This window comes from Nerophis lumbriciformis, linkage group LG25, assembly GCF_033978685.3.
Source record: "Nerophis lumbriciformis linkage group LG25, RoL_Nlum_v2.1, whole genome shotgun sequence".
Taxonomy (NCBI): domain Eukaryota; kingdom Metazoa; phylum Chordata; class Actinopteri; order Syngnathiformes; family Syngnathidae; genus Nerophis; species Nerophis lumbriciformis.
This window is the reverse complement of record NC_084572.2, coordinates 34444303-34465636: the sequence shown is the minus strand read 5'-3', so window position 1 is coordinate 34465636 and position 21334 is coordinate 34444303. Positions and strand designations below refer to the sequence as shown.

General features: G+C 45.4%; 1 protein-coding gene across 5 annotated transcripts in view; it reads left to right on the top strand.

Moving 5' to 3' along the window:
• The window catches only part of LOC133621855 (voltage-dependent P/Q-type calcium channel subunit alpha-1A-like), a 267315-nt gene that overhangs the window by 215483 nt on the left and 30498 nt on the right, over positions 1 to 21334 (top strand). For 4 of the 5 annotated variants that reach the window (XM_061984254.2, XM_061984253.1, XM_061984252.1 and 1 more), the window contains 3 exons: positions 11036 to 11141; positions 12805 to 12912; positions 20974 to 21077. In XM_061984254.2, coding sequence (XP_061840238.1) covers positions 11036 to 11141; positions 12805 to 12912; positions 20974 to 21077 — 318 coding nt within the window. Of the gene's footprint in view, positions 1 to 2415; positions 2513 to 11035; positions 11142 to 12804; positions 12913 to 20973; positions 21078 to 21334 lie in introns of all 5 variants that reach the window. The other variant, XM_061984255.2, reaches the window with a different exon arrangement.

Sequence of the window (21334 nt, the reverse complement as noted above, 5' to 3'; positions counted from 1 at the left end):
TTGTGGAGTCCAGATACAATATAGAAGTTGATGGAAGTTGTTTTGCCGCACTGTTGTGACGAAACGAGAGCTGAGCCAGAAGGCAAAGCTATTTACATTCCTACTCTCACCTATGGTCATGAAGTGTGGGTCATGACCGAAAGAATAAAATCGCGGATACAAGCGGCCGAAATTAGTTTCCTCAGAAGGGTGGCTGGCATCTCCCTTAGAGATAGGGTGAGAAGTCCAGTCACCCGAGAGAGACTCGGAGTAGAGCCGCTGCTCCTTCGCTTGGAAAGGAACCAGCTTAGGTGGTTCGGGCATCTCGTGCGGATGCCTCACGAGCGTCTCCCTAGGGAGGTCCTCGTTGCACGTCCCACTGGGAGGAGACCCCGCGGAAGGCCAAGAACCAGATGGGGGGGGATTACATCTCCTCTCTGGCCTGGGAACGCTTCGGGATCCCCCAGGAGGAAGTTGCTAATGTTGCAGGGAAGTCTGGGGGTCTCTGCTGGAGCTGTTGTCCCCGCGACCCAATTCCAGATAAGCGGATGAAGATGGATGGATGGATGGAAGTTGTTTTTCTTAAGTTGTCCAAGACGTTTGAAGTCTTTTTCGTCACGCTAGTTTACTTGCGGGACTATACAAAGCAGACTTTTCATTGAACTTTGTTCAGAATCCAATTTTCAGAGGTGTGAAGGAAACAAATGCGTCCTCATGTAGTACCTGGACTGACCTGCAAAGGGCACACGGCATCCAGAATGCTGGAATCTAAAAAGAAGACTCCCGGCTAGCCGTTAGCTTACCTGGTAGCTCCATGGCGGTAACACTTGCCCTGATGGTTACTAGTGTCGAGAAACTTGTAGGACATGTTCTACCAAGACTTGGTCCTCTGTTTCTTTGAACATGTGTTTCATGTGCTGACCTTATCTTTGGACGGTATGGTTTGGTCATGGTACTTAAACATTTGCTCTTAACACAATTTAACCATCATTGTCGATTCTAAGTAGTCCCTCCAAGATTTTGCAATGTAGCAATCGCCCCAATTCACACAAATGCGCCGTCTCGCAACTTTGACCAATGCCCACAACTTCCCCGCACATTTAAGCCAATCAAATTTGAGACTTGCAACGGCGAGGCGGCTCACGTAACAGACTCAACATCCCAGGTGTTCTTGATGAAAGGGGGGAGGGATTTGTCAGGGTTACTTTCGCTTCAATGGTCTCGCTGGGGTGTTTACAGCCCAGTCTTGGTAAGGCCGTTTGCATAGGGAGTCGAATTGTAGAAGGATTGTTATGGGTAGGACCAGCAGACACATTCCAATGATTTGTCAGCTCTAATTGCCCGTTCTGGCTCACAAATTGATCCTAATTTCGCCTTGCACAGTGGGAAACTCCTCTGAGATGTTACCCAATTTGGTTTCCCAATTTGCAATTCAATTCCGAGATCGCCGAAGTCTGGGTGCCCACAGCTCTGCCCATCCTATCCATCGCGACGGGCAGTGTTTGGGCTCCTTGAACGGCTGCCATCGTCTTTCAAATTTGTTGATGGACCAGAGCAACGCTCAATCCAATCAGAAGATGACCTGTTATCACAGTTCCAAATAAATATCTTCAATGTCTTTGACTGAAAGAACTGCCAGGCACAGAACTCTCCACTTCTCTCCCAAGAGTCCCATCGGGTATCCAGCAACAAATGATCCGTCAGGACAAAGCGGGTTACCCCAAACCCGAGCTTCTCTTTTAAAAGATCCTGTCAATTTCGTTGAGAGGCCAGTTGATCATTATTTAGATATCGGAGAGCAGTGCAAAAAGAGGCTCCAACCAAGGTAAGACGAGACAAGCCAAAGAAGCAAAAGCAGGCCAATGAACTTGCAGCCATGCTTGTCTCGTCGAGCGTGGCTCTTAGCCTGTCTGGCGGCGCAGACGTGATGGTGGGCTCCCGTTGGACGCGCAGCCTCAGGAACATAGCTGACATGGTCGGCCGTTCCTACGGCGTTGTCCCGCTAGCTTCCTCGGCGCTATTCTACCCGAGCAGACGAGACCCCAAATCCTCCTTTTTTCACCTGGACTAACTCAACTCCTCCCTTTTTGACCTCTCCTCCAAGCTGCTCCTCCCTTCCTCTCTCTTTTGTAGTCAACGCCAGGCTAGGCCACGCCCCCTTCTCCTCTCTCATCCTCTCTATCGCCACAGCAACCACACATCAACAGCGGTCCGAAATCAATAACCTTTGTGTATTTGTTTCCCTCCCTCTTCCTTCCCTGTGTCCCTTTTCTTTCCGTTCTTCCTCGCCTCGTACCACCCCGACGTTTCCCCCCATCCCCTCATCCTTTATTTCCTTTCCTCTGTCATGGTTTGTTCTGTCTGTCGGTTGATTGGTTACTGTGTGTGTGTGTGTGTGTGTGTGTGTGTGTGTGTGTGTGTGTGTGGCCACCCCAGCGGCCGGATCACTTACACAGACATGTATCAGATGCTAAGACACATGTGTCCGCCGCTAGGCCTCGGGAAGAGGTGTCCGGCCCGGGTGGCCTATAAGGTAGACCCGCCCCCTGCGGCTCCACCCCACCTTCCTGTCCCTCCCCCTTTAACCCCGCCCCCATTACACCCACCCTCCCTTCCCCCCCACCCCCGTCCCAGCGGTGTCCTCCTCGCTGTCTGTTATGGTGGTTGTGGTGGTGGTGGTCTTGGTGCGCGTTGTCCTTTCTCCGAATCTGCGGGGGAGGGAGTGGCTTCTGTGGTGCAGTGACGTGACAGTGGACCCACCCTAATTTTTTTATTTTCTTCAACTTTTCCTAATTTCGCCTGCCGTCAGGCCGCAGGAGCGAGGGAGCGGAGGAGGGGGGCTTTGCCTGTCCATCTGCAACCTGCACGGACGCATCACACCCCTACACACACACACACACATACACACACACACACGTGCGGAGACACACAACCAGAGCTGCATCATAACCATAAAAGTACACAACAATGTGCGATTGAAAGTTATGAATTTGACACATTTGAGACAACCGCACGCACCGGTCACTCTGCCGACGATGCAGGTACAGAAGGACCGGCAAGGCCGCCTGTCTTCAGTCCTCTGCTTTTCTGGTTCCTGTGGATGGCTCCGAAGCGCTCATGTGCACGCGCCCACACACACACAAACATTTGCTGACACAAGACAATAAAAACCAGGAATCTTTTTGGGTTTTCGTTGTTTTTGGTCTTTTGAGGAATCTTGAGTGTCGTTGGCTTCAATTCGTGCCCGCGGACCACCAGGGTGACCATTTCGGGTTTTGCTTTTCTGCACTTTCTGCTGTCTGTATTTATCTTCTTTGTTATTGTCCACCCATTTGTCTTTCACTCCGTTCTCAGTGGCATCCAGATTCATGACAGTCCGTATCTTAAAGTGATGACCAGGGCCGGCCCGTGGCATAGGCTGTATAGGCAAATGCTAAGGGCGCCGTCCATCAGGGGGCGCCACGCCAGTGCCACAAATGTTGGAGAAAAAAAAAAAAGAAAAAAAAAGTTGGTATTATTATTTCTAAATACAAAAAATAATCCCACGTTAATTAAAATGCAAAGTAAAGCCTATTTAATAGAAATATTATGGTGCGCCCCCTCCCTTCCCGTATCATGACTCTTTTTGGACGTCACCACATCAAAAAAATCAACACAAGATGTCAAAACGGCCAAAACTGTCAGGTGCCCAGGGAAGAAAAAAAGAGAAAAGAAGAGGAGTAGAAACGAGAAAAGACAGAGTTAGCAGGTAGGTAACGTTAGCCTACATGAAATGATTTGTCTGTTACAGAATGTGATAGTAACCTGGCTTTTTAGCATTAAGCTAATGTTACATGATTCGGCAATTGCTAATCAATAAATAGCTAGTTCTGTTTTAACGTCGGGTTAATATTGTGGAGGGGGGCTAAATTGTTATGGAAAATAATAATGTAACGTTAGGTAATTACAGTACTCCCACCTTACATTCCTCAGGGACATTTGTATTAGATCTTTTAAGCAGGTGTTTTTTGTTTACATTGTTATTGCCTTCTGGTTAGCTATATTTGCCCTGCAGGTAATAGTCACTTGTCCACACCTTTATATATTAGGTATAGTTGTAAGTAAAAAAAAAAAAGGTCAAAGACAAAGCTATTCGGTTTCTTGTGAGTATATACACTTCACTGCCGATGTGGGGGGGCGCCACCTAAAATCTTGCCTAGGGCGCCAGATTGGTTAGGGCCGGGCCTGGTGATGACTAATAGGTCAGCATACCTGCCAACTACTCCGGTTTTCCCGTAATTAGTACGGTTTTCATCAACCTATTCCGGGTTACGGTTGCAGTGATAAAAAATACGGTTTTTCATTCATTAAAAAAAATAATTTTTTTTTAAGTTTTATTCACGAAATCGCGTAACAACAATGACAATCGACACTGCTTCCCGTAACTTCCTATCGAGCCATTCCGAATGCCATGCGCGAGGCTATTTATAGCACCGCTGCCAAGCACGAGGCACCGTTTGTTTCCAAACGAGCGAACGATCATGGAATCAGCCGGAGAAAAATCGCAAACGAGTCTTAAACCGAAAAGAAAACTGCAGTCATTCCGTGAAGAATATTCAAAAGCCTATCCGGGAATAATTATCCGTTCCAAAAAGGGTGAAAACTACGCGAATTGCACCTTGTGCAGACAAGATTTTTCGATCGGACACGGAGGAATTAGCGATGTAAAAGACCATGTTGGGACAAAAAAACACAAGTCTAATGCCGTTGCTAATGCCGTTGCCGTTGGATTTTAGCCACAAAAAGGTAATGACACCAATGTTATCTATTGGAATTGTTTAGTACTGTTATACTGTTAAAAGTGTTTATACTATTTATGCTTTCAAGTCCAAGTTGAAGAAATCTTGTTAAATGTTGACAGCATAACTACCAAAATACAGAAGTATGTCCTTAATATTTTTGCAGTGCTATTTCTGTTGAAAAGTTAAAATGATTACATTAGAGATGTGATGTGCCACTTTTCAAGTGTCTGATGGCTTAAATTAATTTTCATTAATTTTTCATATTTTGAATTCTTTTGAAAGGCTTACAGAAAAACTACATTTGAATTGTAATTCCATGCTATTGACGGGACTATTAATTTTAATGAAGTTAGCTTACCATGTTTACAGTATGATAATTGTGATAGAAATGTGAATTTTAGGCACAGAATATTTTTTACAATTGAACAAGGCAGTAGATTATACAAGCTTGGACAGAAAGTTAATAATGACACCAATTTTTTTTTTTTATGGAATTGTTTAGTACTGTTTTACCATTTGTTTACTGTAAAAAGTGTTTATACTGTTTGTACTTTCAATTAGCAAATTGAAGTCTTGTGAAAGGTTGACAGGATAACTGGCATTAACTGTCAAAATAATTTCATTCTATTGAAGTTAGCTTACAGAATAAACATGTCAATCAACCCATATGATTTTTGCTGTAATATTTTTGTTTTGAAAAGTCACTGTGACTGATAGAAAAGTGATGGTTTTAGCAACATTTTAACCTGTCTGAATGCTAATAATCATTTTGCGTCGGGGGGCGAACCTGAACCCCCCACCAGGACTTTGTCATGGACCTACCGGGGCCTGCGGCCCCTGGACCCTGGCTACTCGGTTTTTCTGATTTCAAAAGTTGGCAGGTATGGGTCAGCTTTCATTTAGTGCCGGAGCCTGATTTTTCTTTTCACACAGTGCAGGTAAACATCTACAAAGTCAAAGTAAGGTAACATTATACAGCTGTACCTCCGAATACGAGTGACCCAGCTTTTAAGCAGAAATTTGGATTATTAGCCTCCCCACTGCAAGTAAGCGTAGCGAACGATACCATGAACTCCGTAAGATTTGACCAAAACATCTGGTCTTACTCGCTAGCACTAGCTTGTAGCTAGAGATGGACTTAACTTTGTTTTTCCAAGCATGGTGGTGAAGAAAGTGAGTGTGAAGGACATTCCTTAGAAGAAGACTTGGATGATATTCATTGAAGAATGAAATTTTGATGGGCTTGCTATCTGTGCTGTGAACCTCTGGCCCAGGTGTCAGGTTCTATTAAACAAGACAAGAAGCAAAAAATCAAACAGAGACAGAATTCAATGTGGTTCAGTGAGGAGAAATGTGCACACCTGTACCCTTGTACAGTGCCATTACGTTCTGCCAAAAGATTGCACGCCTCCTTTTTTATGGCCACCACTGCTTCCAAAGGAAAAAAGTTTGTAAAATAGTTCAAAAAGAGTTCCGTAAAATAGTTCAAAAAGAGTTCCGTAGAATAGTTCAAAAAGAGTTGCACAAAATAGTTCAAAAATAGTTTCATTAAATAGTTCAAAAAGAGTTTGTAAAATAGTTCAAAAAGAGGTCCATAAAATAGTTCAAAAAGAGTTCGTAAAATACTTCAAAAAGAGGTCGTCTGGAAATTGGGCAGATCCTGCCATCTCTCCGCTTTGAAGTCCTTGGGTTAGAACAATATATTTCTGTTGATTACCATACATGAAAGAACACAGAAAACCCTTCATGTGGCTTTCCCCCCTTACACAGTGGAGTTTTACAAGCCTTCTTCTTGGTAGGTTTCAAAGACAGCTTTTGTCTTCTCACCGGGCCCTCAAATGTAACACAGTTTTTGTGATAATTTAGAAACAATTATTCTAACACCGGGGTTGACTGAAAGTTGCATACTTTTAAGATGGCACCAAAATGGCCATGATTTTTATGTTTAATTGCATAAAATAAGCGAAAAATTCAGCATAAAATGTAAGAACCTTTAAGTTATCATGGTGAAATTAGCATGCTTAAATAGAAGAAGTTAGCATACTTCTACGATGGCGCCAGATATCAAAATCCATGATTTTTAGGTTCACACGAAAGCAGATAGCAAAAATGCTAGTATAAAACATTAGTATGCTAACAGGATAAGTTTGCATACTTTCAAGATGGCACCAAGTATCAAAAACCATGATTTTGATGTTTAAATAAACAAAATTAGCTAAAATGTTAGCATGATTTTGTTAGCATACAAACGTTAGCATGCTAACGTAAGAGACGTTAACATACTTCTAAGATGGTGCCGAGTATCAAAGTCCATGATTTTTAGGTTCATACGAAAGCAAATAGCAAATGGTAGCATAACACATTAGCATGCTAACATATGATGAGTTTTGCATACTTTTAAGATGGCACCAAGTATCTACAGCTATGATTTTTAGGTTTAAATTTCATAAAATAAAATAGAAATTCAGCACAACACGTAAGCACGCTAATGTTAGCATGGTAAAATTAACATGCTTAATTAGGAGAAGTTAACATACTTATAAAATGGCGCAGGGTATCAAAATCCATGATTTTTAGGTGTTTAGACACAAAATTAGCTAAAATGCTAGCAAGCTAACGTAGGATGAGTTAGCAGACTTCTAAGATAGGACCAAGTATCAAAAACCATTAATTTTATGTTTAAACTAACAAAATTAGCTCAAATGCTAATATAAAATTTTACCATTGGAAGAAGAAATACCAAAAGTGACGAGGCGGTTCTGTAGTGTTCCTGCCATAAAGCAGGGTCTCTTAACCTTTTGGACTTTGGGGCCAACTTACGCACTACCGAGGGGCCCGGGACCCGCTCAAATATTAACACTAAATTAGTCATCTAAAAAATAAAAAAAATCCTACTCAATATATACAGTGCTAAAATAGATTTAAAAAAATAAATATTGATTAATTAATTAAATAAAAAATTTAATAAATGATTAAAAATATATATTTTCTAACTAAATGTGATAATAAATCATTTCTTTACATAATTGTCCTAAATAAACTGTCAATAAATTACAACTTCACCACTTTAGTCATACTTTTTGCGCTTGACTTAAGCGCCAGACTTCTTCTGTTTGTTTGATATTGTCATTACTGCCACAAGTGGTGGAAAAGTGTATTACAACTGAACACAGCCCAAAAGCTGAGAAACACAGATTTCTTTTTGCGGCCCTATGGTTAAGAGACACTGCCATAAAGTGTGTCTAAACTGAACAGTGTGTGAGACCCCAAAAAATGATTGACTTGAAAAGAAACCAAGAAGAAGACAACGAAAGAATCGCAAAAATTGTCGATTATCCATTTTTTTGTCCGTTTACATCCCAAAATAACATTCAAAGGGGTCATTTTATGATTTTGTTTCTACATTTGAGACAATTCCTTGTGGTTTTACATAGATTTTTTTTACAAACGGGCAACTCTAAATTGGCCCTAGTGTGTGAATTTGAGTGTGTATGTTGTCTGTCTATCTGTGTTGACCCTGCGATGAGGTGGCGACTTGTCCAGGGTGTACACCGCCTTCCGCCCGATTGTAGCTGAGATAGGCTCCCGCGACCCCGTAGGGAATAAGCGGTAGAAAATGGATGGATGGATGTTTTACAAACGCTTTCTTTCGGAATGCGCCGTTTTGCTGGCGGTCTTATTTTACGTGCCTCCACTTCGACAGCGTCTTCTCCCCCGCCGTCTTTGTTTATTCCAAAAAAAAATAAGCAAAGACACTTAAAAAGGTGTGTTATTGTTTGTGCTGTGGCGCCATCTTTGGGGCAAGTTCGCTCACTGCAGCTGCTGCAGTGGCCTTCTGTTCATTGCTTTCAACCGGAAGTAGAAGTGCCGTCCCGTCTTCTATTCATCGATAGCGTTTCTACATGTGTGGATTCTTAACTCATCACTCCAAGCAATGTTTGTAAGTTTTACAATACAACTAAAACAATTCTTACTTACTGAACCCGTCCCATGTGTGATGTCTGTCTCGCCGTCTTTGTTGTAATTTTTAGCATTCCCATAGCAGAGGATACATGTGCATGTACGAGCCAGTCTGCCCCACAACTAGAGGATAGTTAAAAAGCAGGAACTTATGGACCACGTGGTTGGACTACAATGGCGGATTGCCGCAAAGCATGTTGGGTAAATGTATACCATATATGGATAATCCGCTGACGGTACACTTCGGGCAAATTCCACACAGCTCTCTTGGCGGAAGTATGGAAGGCAAGATTGTTCGATAAATATCTCCGCCGTACTCCCACGGTTTGATTTCACATTTTCAGGACTTATGCAGATTCCAAATACACAAAAACCGGTACCAATAAGTAAGAAAAGTCGGTTTTGCGCATTAGGGCCAATGTAGTTTTTGGAAATGTATTTTACTATTTTAACAAGACAGAAAAGAACTATGTTCCATTCGGGTTCTAAAAGTTGTGAATCTGGGTGACTTCCACTGCCACCTTTGTCCTTTTCTTCCTCCTCTGTCTCTACCGTCTGTCTACTTCCTGTCCGTCTGTCCGCAATCGGCCTCTGTCTTCATCGTCCTGTTGAATCCCCCCCCTCCGGCTGTCCGTCCCCCGTCCACTTTTCTTCTTCTGTCTCTTCGAGGATGTTGGTTTGCCCTCACGGTCCGCCCCCTCCCCCTTAGTCCTCTACCGCAGTCCGTAACTTCAAGTGTTAGCGTGGTCTCTCTCAGACAAGTTTGAAGAATTCCATGATCAGCATCAGCTCTGTCGGAAGAGTGGACCCTTGTTTGGTTTCCGGAGCGTGGAACTTTTGTCCGTGTCGTTATAGTCTCGTCCTTTTGCTCTTGTCTTGTTCTGTCGTTTTCAGTCCTCCTAAAGCCCCTCCCACGTTCTTCTTCTTCCTCCCTATTCCTCTTTCAGTGTTTTTACTAAAGCCTTCATCGCCACCCTTTCTCTACCTGTAACCATCTCATGACCAAGCTTGGAGTCTCCTAGTTCACCCAACCATGTGTACCCCCTTTTTGCTCCACCCCTTTCCTGCAGTAACTCAACTAAAACATGCAAATAAAGGTCTGGTTGGTCCAAAAACTGAAAAAACACAAAGAACATCACTCATCTCTTTATGATTTTTTTTGGTTTTGTAGTCTTCTTTTAGGGTTTGATTGCCCCTTTCTAACTCTGACACTCCTTGAAACACTGCAGCCGTTGGGCATTGAGAGAGATCTTGACTTGATATTTCTACCCAACAACGATTGGAAATTAACTATTCTAGGATCCGTTTGGATCCTCTCTTTGCGCGGATGCACGGCTGCTTGTGTGTGAACTTGTGGGCTGGGAGGGTTTAGTTGAAGTAGGGTCTTGCATGCTCTGTGTCGGGTGGTCTACCGTGGGGGGGTTGTTGCATGCCGTCCTTGCACGCCGTGTCGCATGGCCGTGGGCGACGCGGAGGCTGTCGATGTTGGCCGATGCCCGCTGCCCGGCATGACGCCCCGGAGCATGCCCGCAAAGTCAGCCGCCATCGTACTGCCGTGCTCGCCATCGTGAGTGCCCAACGCTCATGTTCGCGGGTAAACCCGATGGACGGACCAGATAGCAACCTCGTTCTATCTCGTAGTTTCTCCATCAGATTTACCCGAGATAGACCGGGAACCTCCTTGAAGGTAGGGGGAGCTCTATAGAACATGCCAGAGTTGCAAAGAAACCAGCTGTCTCCTGAAAAGCAGCAGAATTCCACCAGTGATACTGCTCTTGGTCTCCCATCAACCTCTTTCGGTCCCCCAAAGGACTCCAATTAAGCCTCATCTTAATTGCAGTCTGTGCAGACTATTGTGTGTTACTTGGATTGTCGTCATCTTTTGTGTGGAACAACAGAGATGTGTGAATGTGCCACTGCATTCACACATCAGGGAACATGGGCACAGGTTGGGCCGGAGGCCGTTTTTGGCTCCGATTGTTTTCCGCCCCCCCATCGGCTAGCTGTGCTGTGTCGTGGAGTATCACTGGGACATCAGGAGACGCACTTCTAGTCAGTGTTCCACCTCCCAGTAAATGCTTCTGCATTTGCAAGCGCATCCACCAATGCTATTGACATGAGAAGGTTCCTCGGTCACGTGATCTGCAGGAACTTTCTCCGCAGTCTGTGACTAGAGGTCAAATTGGCAGAAGAGGACTTGGTTGGTCTATGGAGCTCTCTCAACCGCACCCTTATGCCCTTATCGGCTCACCCCGGAACATCTCGGCCAGGGCGCCTCCTGCTCTCACGCCGTTATTCTGACTGGCTCCCCACAGAGGCTGCTTCGCATGGACCTGCCAGTGGCCGACGACAACACGGTGCACTTTAACTCCACCCTCATGGCGCTCATCAGGACTGCGCTGGATATCAAGATCGCCAAGGGTAGGAGCCAAAAGTCCTGACACTTTCACATCTATGGATCATTAAGGTTCTACAACAAAACATCATCTTTGTGTTATTATTCCGCCGCGCTCCACAGCTCACAGTTTTCATCTGATTGGAACCGTTAAAGTATCATAACGTTCGTCTCGACCGGGAATCAGGAGTTCCCCTAAAAATATCCTGGATTACCCAGAATTCCCGGTTTTCCGGGACATTTTGCCTATTGGAAATGAATGGGCCAATTTTCAAACATGCACAACTCCCACATTTATCAACCGATTTGAACCGTTCCACCATCCACACGCTCCCCTTACCTTGGACAATCAAGTTAAATGTTTTTAAAAATTCCAGGAATTCCCAGAAGTTTCGATTTTTCCAAAGCCCTATTTTCACCTCTCCCTGGAAAGTTTTCACAGTCCACATTTTTCAACCGTTTTTGACCATTCCACCTTCAAAACATTCCTTTTAGTTGGGACAACGAATGCTCTTATTCCTTTTTTTTGTACAAATTTCATGTTTTCCCGAATTCCAGGAATTCCGAAAAACCCATTCTCAATTCAAAGTGTTACTACGTCAACATTTTCCAACCGATTCCAAAAAATCTAACACCAACCCGTTCATATAATCTAAGACAATTGTGCTGGTATTTTAGAAAATTCCCAGTTTTCCCGAAATTCCCAAATTTACCGGAAATTCCCTTTCAACGATCCATCCACATTACTCTTTCAATATATCGAACGCAAAACATATTTTCCCTTTCCCAAAATTCCCGGTTTTCCTGGAATTTCCCTGAATTTTCTCTCCGTTGACAATGAATGGGAATTATACAAATCTCTCCATATCCCACATTTCTCATCCGATTCGAACCGTTTCAACATCCACACACTCCACTCTCCCTGGACATTCAAGCATTTCAGTTCCGCTCACGCGTATCGGCAGTTCTTCTTTCAACCGGAAGTCGAAGTGTCGTTCCGTCTTCTAGTCATCCATAGCTACTCATATGGGTTCTTCACTCATCACTCCAAGCAACGTTTGTAAGTTTTACAATATAACTACAACAATTATTACTTACTAAACCGTCCCATGTGTGATGTCAGTAGGAGTGTTTTCATGCACATTTGTATGTGCCACCCAGTAAACAAGCTGGCGTCGTTAGCATTAGCTAAAATGTGTCTGTGTTAGTATTATTAACTTACAACGGCATTGTTTTTGTATTGTTTCAGTTTCACAATTTCCTCGGCAAATTCATCAAAACTCCACTGTGGAGTTATTGAGTCCGTTTAGCTGATTGGAGATCTAGCTTGCGCAGATGACTTCTGTTTTTTTTGATCAGCCGTTTTACTGCCGTGTTACAGACACCGTTTGAGAACAATTAAGGTATGTAAATAAACATTTACAAAGTATGTCTGTGTAAATAACCAACTTCACAACGTAAAAAATTGCGGCTTATAGTCCGGTGCGGCTAATATACGGAAAATGATCATTAAAAAAAAAAAGTTTTTAAATTTTGTGGGTGCGGCTTAAAAACCGGTGCGCTCTATAGTCCGGGAAATACTGTACTTTTGGTATCTTTCTGTCGATGTACTCGTTCCCCCCCTTTACTTACAAACGTGCAAGAACGCCTCACGGTCTCTGGAACTCCCCTCCCGCCCCCCCCTTCCAGGTGGTGCGGATAAGCAACAAATGGACGCCGAGCTTCGGAAGGAGATGATGGCCATCTGGCCCAACTTGTCGCAGAAGACGCTGGACCTGCTGGTGACGCCTCACAAGGGTAAGTTGCAGGAGAACCGCGGCGGTGTTTGTGCAACGGTATGTCCGATCACCAACTCACCAAGAGGACAGCTTCTGCCAGCCAGTGTCACTCACGGCCTCGCGCCCCCTGATCAGGCTACAACACCCACACCAACTCACAGTACACACAGTACACACACAGCATGGGATGTTCTGACAAAGGTGCCCATGCTGAAGTTAGTTTGGACTCATGTCTCAGAATGAGCAACAATGACTCAAACAGTAGACAGTATTTTCGGTCCAGTTTCAGAACACTCATACATGAAATAATTAATATGAAGATGTTCAGTCGATAAAGGGCCTGGTCTACTAAGCTTGTGCGCTTAGGATTGCGTCTCTTAAATGATCAAATTAGTTCACGCAGTCCATTTGCAGAGTTTGTCTTCATGAATATGCAGAATATATGCTGATTATTATAGCGGCCACACACGGTAACTGGGACCTCGCGGTCTCAGGCTAAACTGTAGGGGATCTCGGAGCAGCAGTGGGCCCCAGAGGCGAGGTGTGCAGGCCCACCGGTGTGTGGACACGCCCTGGCATCTGCCAACCACTGCCCCATCCATCGATCTTCTTCCGCTTATCCGAGGTCGGGTCGCGGGGGCAGCAGCTTAAGCAGGGAAGCCCAGACTTCCCTCTCCCCAGCCACTTCGTCCAGCTCCTCCCGGGGGATCCCGAGGCGTTCCCAGGCCAGCCGGGAGAGATAGTCTTCCCAGCGTGTCCTGGGTCTTCCCCGTGGCCTCCTACCGGTCGGACGTGCCCGAAACACCTTCCTAGGGAGGCGTTCGGGTGGCATCCTGACCAGATGCCCGAACCACCTCATCTGGCTCCTCTCGATGTGGAGGAGCAGCGGCTTTACTTTGAGCTCCCCCCGAATGACAGAGCTTCTCACCCTATCTCTAAGGGAGAGCCCCGCCACTCGGCGGAGGAAACTCATTTCGGCCGCTTGTACCCGTGATCTTGTCCTTTCGGTCATGACCCAAAGCTCATGACCATAGGTGAGGATGGGAACGTAGATCGACCGGTAAATCGAGAGCTTTGCCTTCCGGCTCAGCTCCTTCTTCACCACAACGGATCGATACAGCGTCCGCATTACTGAAGACGCCGCACCGATCCGCCTGTCGATCTCACGATCCACTCTTCCCTCACTCGTGAACAAGACTCCGAGGTACTTTAACTCCTCCACTTGGGGCAAGATCTCCTCCCCAACCCGTAGATGGCACTCCACCCTTTTCCGGGAGAGAACCATGGACTCGGACTTGGAGGTGCTGCCCCACCTATGGGTCAAATAGTCGTCATCGCCCCTACCCCCCACCCGCTGCCTTGTGGTACCTTTGAGAGAAGGAAAGGCTAAGGGAGTAAACCCAGACAGAAAATAAGAAGTGGAGCCCCTGAGGCGGCTGGGTGTCATTGCTGACCCCCTGCCGGCAGCTCCTGCAGCCAAGCCGATACCAGATGTATTGCCTTGCTTTCCTCTGGGCCACATCGTCACGGCCGAGAGGGGGATCTCGATGACTGGGCAACCCAGGATCTCCATACTTTCTGCCCAGGCTTGCGCCACGGAGAGGTCACTCCATCCTCCCCCCTAAACGGAGGAAACAACACGGAAGCTGGCAGTCTTAAAGGGGAACATTATCACAATTTCAGAATTGTTAAAACCATTAAAAATCAGTTCCCAGTGGCTTATTATATTTTTCGAAGTTTTTTTCAAAATTTTACCCATCACGCAATATCCCTAAAAAAAGCTTCAAAGTGCCTGATTTTAACCATCGTTATAAACACCCGTCCATTAGAGATGCGCGGTTTGCGGACACAACCGCGGAGTCCGCGGATTATCCGCGGGTCGGGCGGTTGAAATTAAAAAAAATTAGATTTTATCCGCGGGTCGGGTCGGGCGGTTGAAATAAAAAAAAAATTAGATTTTAAATAGATTCAGGCGGGTGGCAGTTAAAACAATTCGGAAATATATATACATAGTTAAATGTTGTTACCCACATACGAAAAACGAGCAGGCACCTGCAGCATATGCCACAACAGAAGAAGAAAAAAAAAAAGAGATGGACACTTTTACGGAGCGGAGAAGGTACGCCCTGCCGGGGTCCGGGACCGAGGCCCCTTCCCCCGAGAGGGCCCCACCGGGAGCCGTAGCTGAGGTGACCCGCGAGAAGGGCCCTACGCACATCCAGGGTCACCACCGCACCGACACCCCGCCTCGTCCGCGGCCGGCGTCACGCGCAGCAGGTAAGCAGCTTACCTGCCCGCCACCCCGTGGCCGGGGGCTCGTAACAGGGGTCACTCTGCACACTTCGCCCGCGCAGCTTACCTGCCCGCCACCCCCGTTGCCGGGGGCGCGTAACAGGGGTCACTCCGCGCGCAGTGCGCTCACGAAAGGGGTAGGGCTCACCCTGGTGAGCCGAGTGGGCCACTTTTGGTAAGCAGAACTGGCGCTGCGGGATGAACCGAACGCCGGGTTAAGGCGCCCGATGCCGACGCTCATCAGACCCCAGAAAAGGTGTTGGTTGATATAGACAGCAGGGCGGTGGCCATGGAAGTCGGAACCCGCTAAGGAGTGTGTAACAACCCACCTGCCGAATCAACTAGCCCTGAAAATGGATGGCGCTTGAGCGTCGGGCCCATACCCGGCCGTCACCGGCAGCGAGAGCCGCGAGGGCTAGGCCGCGACGAGTAGGAGGGCCACCGCGGTGCGCGCTGAAGCCTCGGGCGCGATCCCGGGTGGAGCCGCCGCGGGTGCGAGGGACATCGCACCTCCATGCGCTTGGAGGTGCGCTCAGCGCGGCTCCCAGATGATTGCGCACTGGTGTGCGTCTGGGCCGTGACAGCGTGGCACGCGAATGTCTCTGCTGCATTGGATCAGTCTCCTTTCTTTAACAGGCAAAAGCTTTATAACCTCACTAATGCCTTGCATCGTCTATATTAGATATATAACAACGGGCGGGTGCGGTTTTGATTAAATGTTAGATCAGGTGGATGGCGGATGGTTGACGACTTTTGTGATGCGGTTGCGGATGAAATAATCGCCTATCCGCACATCTCTACCGTCCATTTTCCTGTGACGTCACATAGTGAAGCCAACACAAATAAATATGGCGGAAAGAACAGCAAGCTATAGCGACATTAGCTCGGATTCAGACTCGGATTTCAGCGGCTTAAGCGATTCAACAGATTACGCATGTATTGAAACGGATGGTTGTAGTGTGGAGGCAGGTAGCGAAAACGAAATTGAAGAAGAAACTGAAGCTATTGAGTCATATCGGTTTGAACCGTATGCAAGCGAAACCGACGAAAACGACACGACAGCCAACGACACGGGAGAAAGCGAGGACGAATTCGGCGATCGCCTTCTAACCAACGATTGGTATGTGTTTGTTTGGCATTAAAGGAAACTAACAACTATGAACTAGGTATACAGCATATGAAATACATTTGGCAACAACATGCACTTTGAGAGTGCAGACAGCCCAATTTTCATCAATTAATATATTCTGTAGACATACCCTCATCTGCGCTCTTTTCCTGAAAGCTGATCTGTCCAGTTTTGGAGTTGATGTCAGCAGGCCAGGGAAGCTAGGGTCGATAGGGGGTTTAGCTCGCTCGTCTGCGGGAACAAACTGCCGCCATTGCTTGCCGTGCTACCGAGGTCCTTTGTCCCTGAATTGCTCACACACTCCGGCAGATTCAATGGGGGTCTGGCGGCAGATTTCTTTGACTTTATCGTTGGAAATGCATCTGCTTCGAGTGTCGCAGGATATCCACACATTCTTGCCGTCTCTGTCGTAGCATAGTTTTCGTCGGTAAAGTGTGCGGAACAAACGTCCTATTTCTTGCCACTTTCGCATCTTTGGGCCACTGGTGCAACTTGAATCCGTCCCTGTTCTTGTTGTTACACCCTCCGACAACACACCGACGAGGCATGATGTCTCCAAGGTACGGAAAACAGTCGAAAAAACGGAAAATAACAGAGCTGATTTGACTCGGTGTTTGAGAAAATGGCGGATTGCTTCCCGATGCGACGTCACATATTAGAAAGGCGTTTAATTCGGCAAAATTCACCCATTTAGAGTTCGGAAATCGGTTAAAAAAATATATGGTCTTTTTTCTGCAACATCAAGGTATATATTGACGCTTACATAGGTCTGGTGATAATGTTCTTCTTTAAGTTCCACCCGATTGGTGCCATCTTCGACGGTGGGAGGAAGAACTCCCCCAGGCGCAACCCATCGTCACTACTGACAGATGGATACCTATAAAAATTATAGCAAACAAGGAAGAGATGCAAATATTAAAAAAATTGCGCTCTCATTGTGATTTATCAAGACTGAAACTGAAATATATATATTTCACAAAAGGTTCTCGCCTTTTCCGGGCGAGAACCATGGACTCGGACTTGGAGGTGCTGATTCTCGACCAGAAAAAAAAAATTGTTTGCTGCATGTTCCGCAACATCACGAAACAGGCCAGGTCGGAGCTAACGATGTCAGGAATGCGCACAGCCCGTTTAAAAATACGGCCGCCAGGTGACGGTTAACTTTGGACTGGATCTTAGCAGATCAGGCCCCAAGTGTGACTGAACACAGACTAAAGTCCTCGATGCAGAGAACACTATTCACAAAGTAGACCCACCAGGACCACATCCTGCTATCAGGGGGTGCCAACTATAGAAGATCCTCTATAGAAGTCTTTTCACTACAGTAGACCGATCCAGGAAAGAGAAGTATGACGAGCAGACCATGCATGTCTCTCTGATTGGCTGCCTGAAGTGCATGGAAGTGACCACTTCTTCTTAGTTGTAATGTTATGGAACTGCTAAATACAGTTGTGCTTATAAATTTACATACCCTGGGAGAATGTATGATTTCTTGGCCATTCTTCTGAGAATATGAATGAAGAAAGTCATCACTCCAAATGACTTTGTTCCAGAAGTTTTGAGGCTTGTCTCTGTGTTGTTTGGCGTAATGTAAGCGGGATACTTTGTGACATTTGCGCAGGAATGGCTTTCTTCTGGCCACTCGACCATGCAGCCCATTTTTCTTCAAGTGCCTCCTTATTGTGCTTCTTGAAACAGCCACACCACAATTTTTCAGAGAGTCCTGTATTTCAGCTGAAGTTATTTGTGGATTTTTCTTTGCATCTCAAACAATTTTCCTGGCAGTTATGCCTGAAATCTTTGCTGGTCGACCTGAATCCCTCATTTTCTACTTCTTAATCAGCGTTTGAACACTGCTGATTGGCATTCTCAATTCCTTGGATATCTTTTTATACCCCTTTCCTGTTTTGTGCAGCTCAATTACCTTTTCTCGCAAGATCCTTTGACAATTCTTTTGCCTTCCCCATGACTCAGGATCCAGAAACATGTGTGCAGCACTGGATGAAAGATGCAATTGTCTGTCAGAAGCCCAGAAACTCACTGACCTTTTATACACACACGTTAATTACAAACAAACATGTCACAGGTGAGGATTGGAACCTTGATTAGCCATTCAAACCTGTTTGTGTCAACTTTTGTGCATGTTATCAGATCAAAGTCACTGGGGTATGTAAACTTTTGATCAGGGTCATTTGAGTACTTTCTTTTGTCATTTTTATTTAAAAAGAGTAAATACAGTTGTTTGCCAATAAATAGCTTCACACAACCATTAAGCATGAGTGGAAGAAAAGTTTTTGTGTTATCATTCATATTCTCTGAAGAATGGCCAAGAAATCATAAATTCTCCCAGGGTATGTAAACTTATGAGCACAACTGTTTGCCATACGGTGTATTGTTTGGAATCGGCTGCAGGTTGTGTAGCCAGGCCACTTTGAAGCAAAAAAATAGTTTTTGTTTTTTGTTTTTTTCCCTGATATTTTGATGTTTTTGTGTCGTCATCCAAACTCTGGGGACTACAAGAACCAGAGGTGTGCGCCCGTGTTTCAAAGTGAGCTGGCTAGCTCGCCCGCACAAAACTAGAAATGCACTTGAAGCATGATAGCCGTAGATGCCGTGTTGATAAAATGTTCCAAACATCTGCCTGTGAAAAGACCAACGGCTTTATCGTGTAAATAGTTGTGTTGTCAAGATGTGTTTGCGTGGCGCGGCAGAGAGTGAGCTGACTTCCGTTTCATTTAGTCACTGTGGAGGTTGCCCTCCAGTGGGTTCCGCGGACCACCACACACTGCCAGGAGAGTCCGGGATTCAGGATATAACACTGATTTATTTTCATAAATGTCAGACATTCTTTTGCTTTCCAGAACAAAGTCTTTCTTCCCGAGTCCGTGTCTCTCTCGCTCTGGCTCTCACTCCAACTCCAACAACGTCTCTCATCCCGGCTGCTGCTAATAAAGGCGACAGGAGATTAGATAACAAGGCCCACTTGGGCCATCCACTCTGGTCAGGCTGATTACAAATATAAATATCAATGAAATATACAATTATGCAGTATTCTAACTAAATTATTAATAAGTAACAATGATATATTTGTTTCTTAGCTAAACAGTGCGGAGGGAAATACAGCTTCACCACTTTAGTCGTAATTTTTGCGCTGAAGAAACTTCTTCTGTTTATTTGCTTTTGTCATTACTGCCACAGGTGGCGGAAAAAATGTATTACAACTGCGTACCGCTGAGAAACAAATATTTTTTGGCGGCCCATTGGCCCTATGGTTAAGAAACGCTGGTCTAAAGCACAAAGAAGGTGTTGATTGGAAACGAGCGATAATTAGAGAAAGAATGGTATTTTCTAAATAGTTTTTTTTTGCTGAGTAGCAACACTTTAAAATGCATGCAGAGCTAAATAAAGCTTAACTTCATGAAATATTGTGGCCACTAGGTGTCGCCAAAAAAAAAAAAATATATATATATATATATATATATATATATATATATATATAAAAAATAATAACACTTACCACCCCACTTCAACTTAAAGATCAGATCAGAGATAGATAGGTCTTTATTGTCATTGCACAACGGAACTTTGTTTTCAGCACAAACCCATTCAAGATTAGACAAACAAACAGTGTACAGGGTTACAGAACAGGAACGCTGACGGGTCGCCACGAGGCACCCCGTAAAATTGGGAAAAAGGTAAAACGCTGGGGAAAAAGATGAGTTAAAAAAATACAATCTAGACTGGGCCGAGTCTGGAGTGGGAGAAAACCTCCATGCCATGCACACATAAACACGTTACATTTAATCACGACAAACTCGCAACAGAGGGGCGGGGAGTTGGGACCCTGGAGGTCGACTGCTGCTATGAAGCGCTGCCCGCCGTCCATCACCCCGAGGGGAAACAAGCGGTGGTGAAGGCGTGGGGGTGGGGGAACGGGGTGTGTGTGCGTTTGTGCCCAATTGTCTTGGGTGTGATGATATAATGTTTTTTTATAGACTGAGGCCAATCTGCAAAAGTTCGACTACAGGTGTCGTTGAGGAAGGAGGGAGGTCAAAAGCGTCCATCATTGAGGTGTCCTCGGGGGTGTTTTTCAGAACAACCTGGTCCTGTTTCCACAGCGTCAAGGCCATTCGAGGGAGTCAAATCGTAGATTAGGATGTTTGTTTTCCGCGAGCAGACAAAACAATGACTTGTCTGTTCTATTCGTCCATGCTGGGTGCTCTCAAATTCAGACCGCATAAAGATGGGTAATAATAAATAGGTTAGTGTTTTTCAGTGCCACCATTCTTCTCAATTAACGTGATCAAACCATTTCTAAAGTTCCACACTAAAAATAATAAAAGTATGAATGATTTCTGCCGGTATATCGGATCAACATCCGTATTTGCCGATACTCAGGGCTGCGCTATTGTTGTTTCGAGACAGCCCCTTGAGACATTTTGATGTCAAAGTTTTAGTTCAAATAAGAAGATATTACCCTGGAAAGGGCCAAGAAGTCGACGTCATTCCCCGTGAAACCGGACGACGCTCACTCTCTGACGGCGCCACCTTGTGAACTTTTTGATGTGTTTCGTGTCCCACTACCATACCCCTCCCCCACGGCTCAGGGTCCCATCTCACTCGGGTCTAATCTTCCAGGGTAACTTGTCATTTTCTCAGCAGCCACAGACTTGACGGTGGGCAAAATCTACGCCGCCATGATGATCATGGAGTACTACCGGCAGAGCAAGAGCAAAAAGTCGCAGGCCATGCGAGAGGAACAGGTAGACCAGGATCCTGAAGATAACGCTTCCCCGGCCGGGCGTCCCTTTTTGACGGGACACGTGGTGTATTGTTTCCTCCAAAATGTGGATTTAGACCTTTGGATATACTTCAAGGAGTCCTACTTATTTCTCTGTGTCCCTAAACCGGTATCGGCATGCTAACGTGACTCTGCATCCTTTTTCTTGCAACCTGTTTGTTGCTAACTTGGCGAGCAGTATCGCATTTTTTCTTACCAAGGTTCAAGGCTTTGGAGACC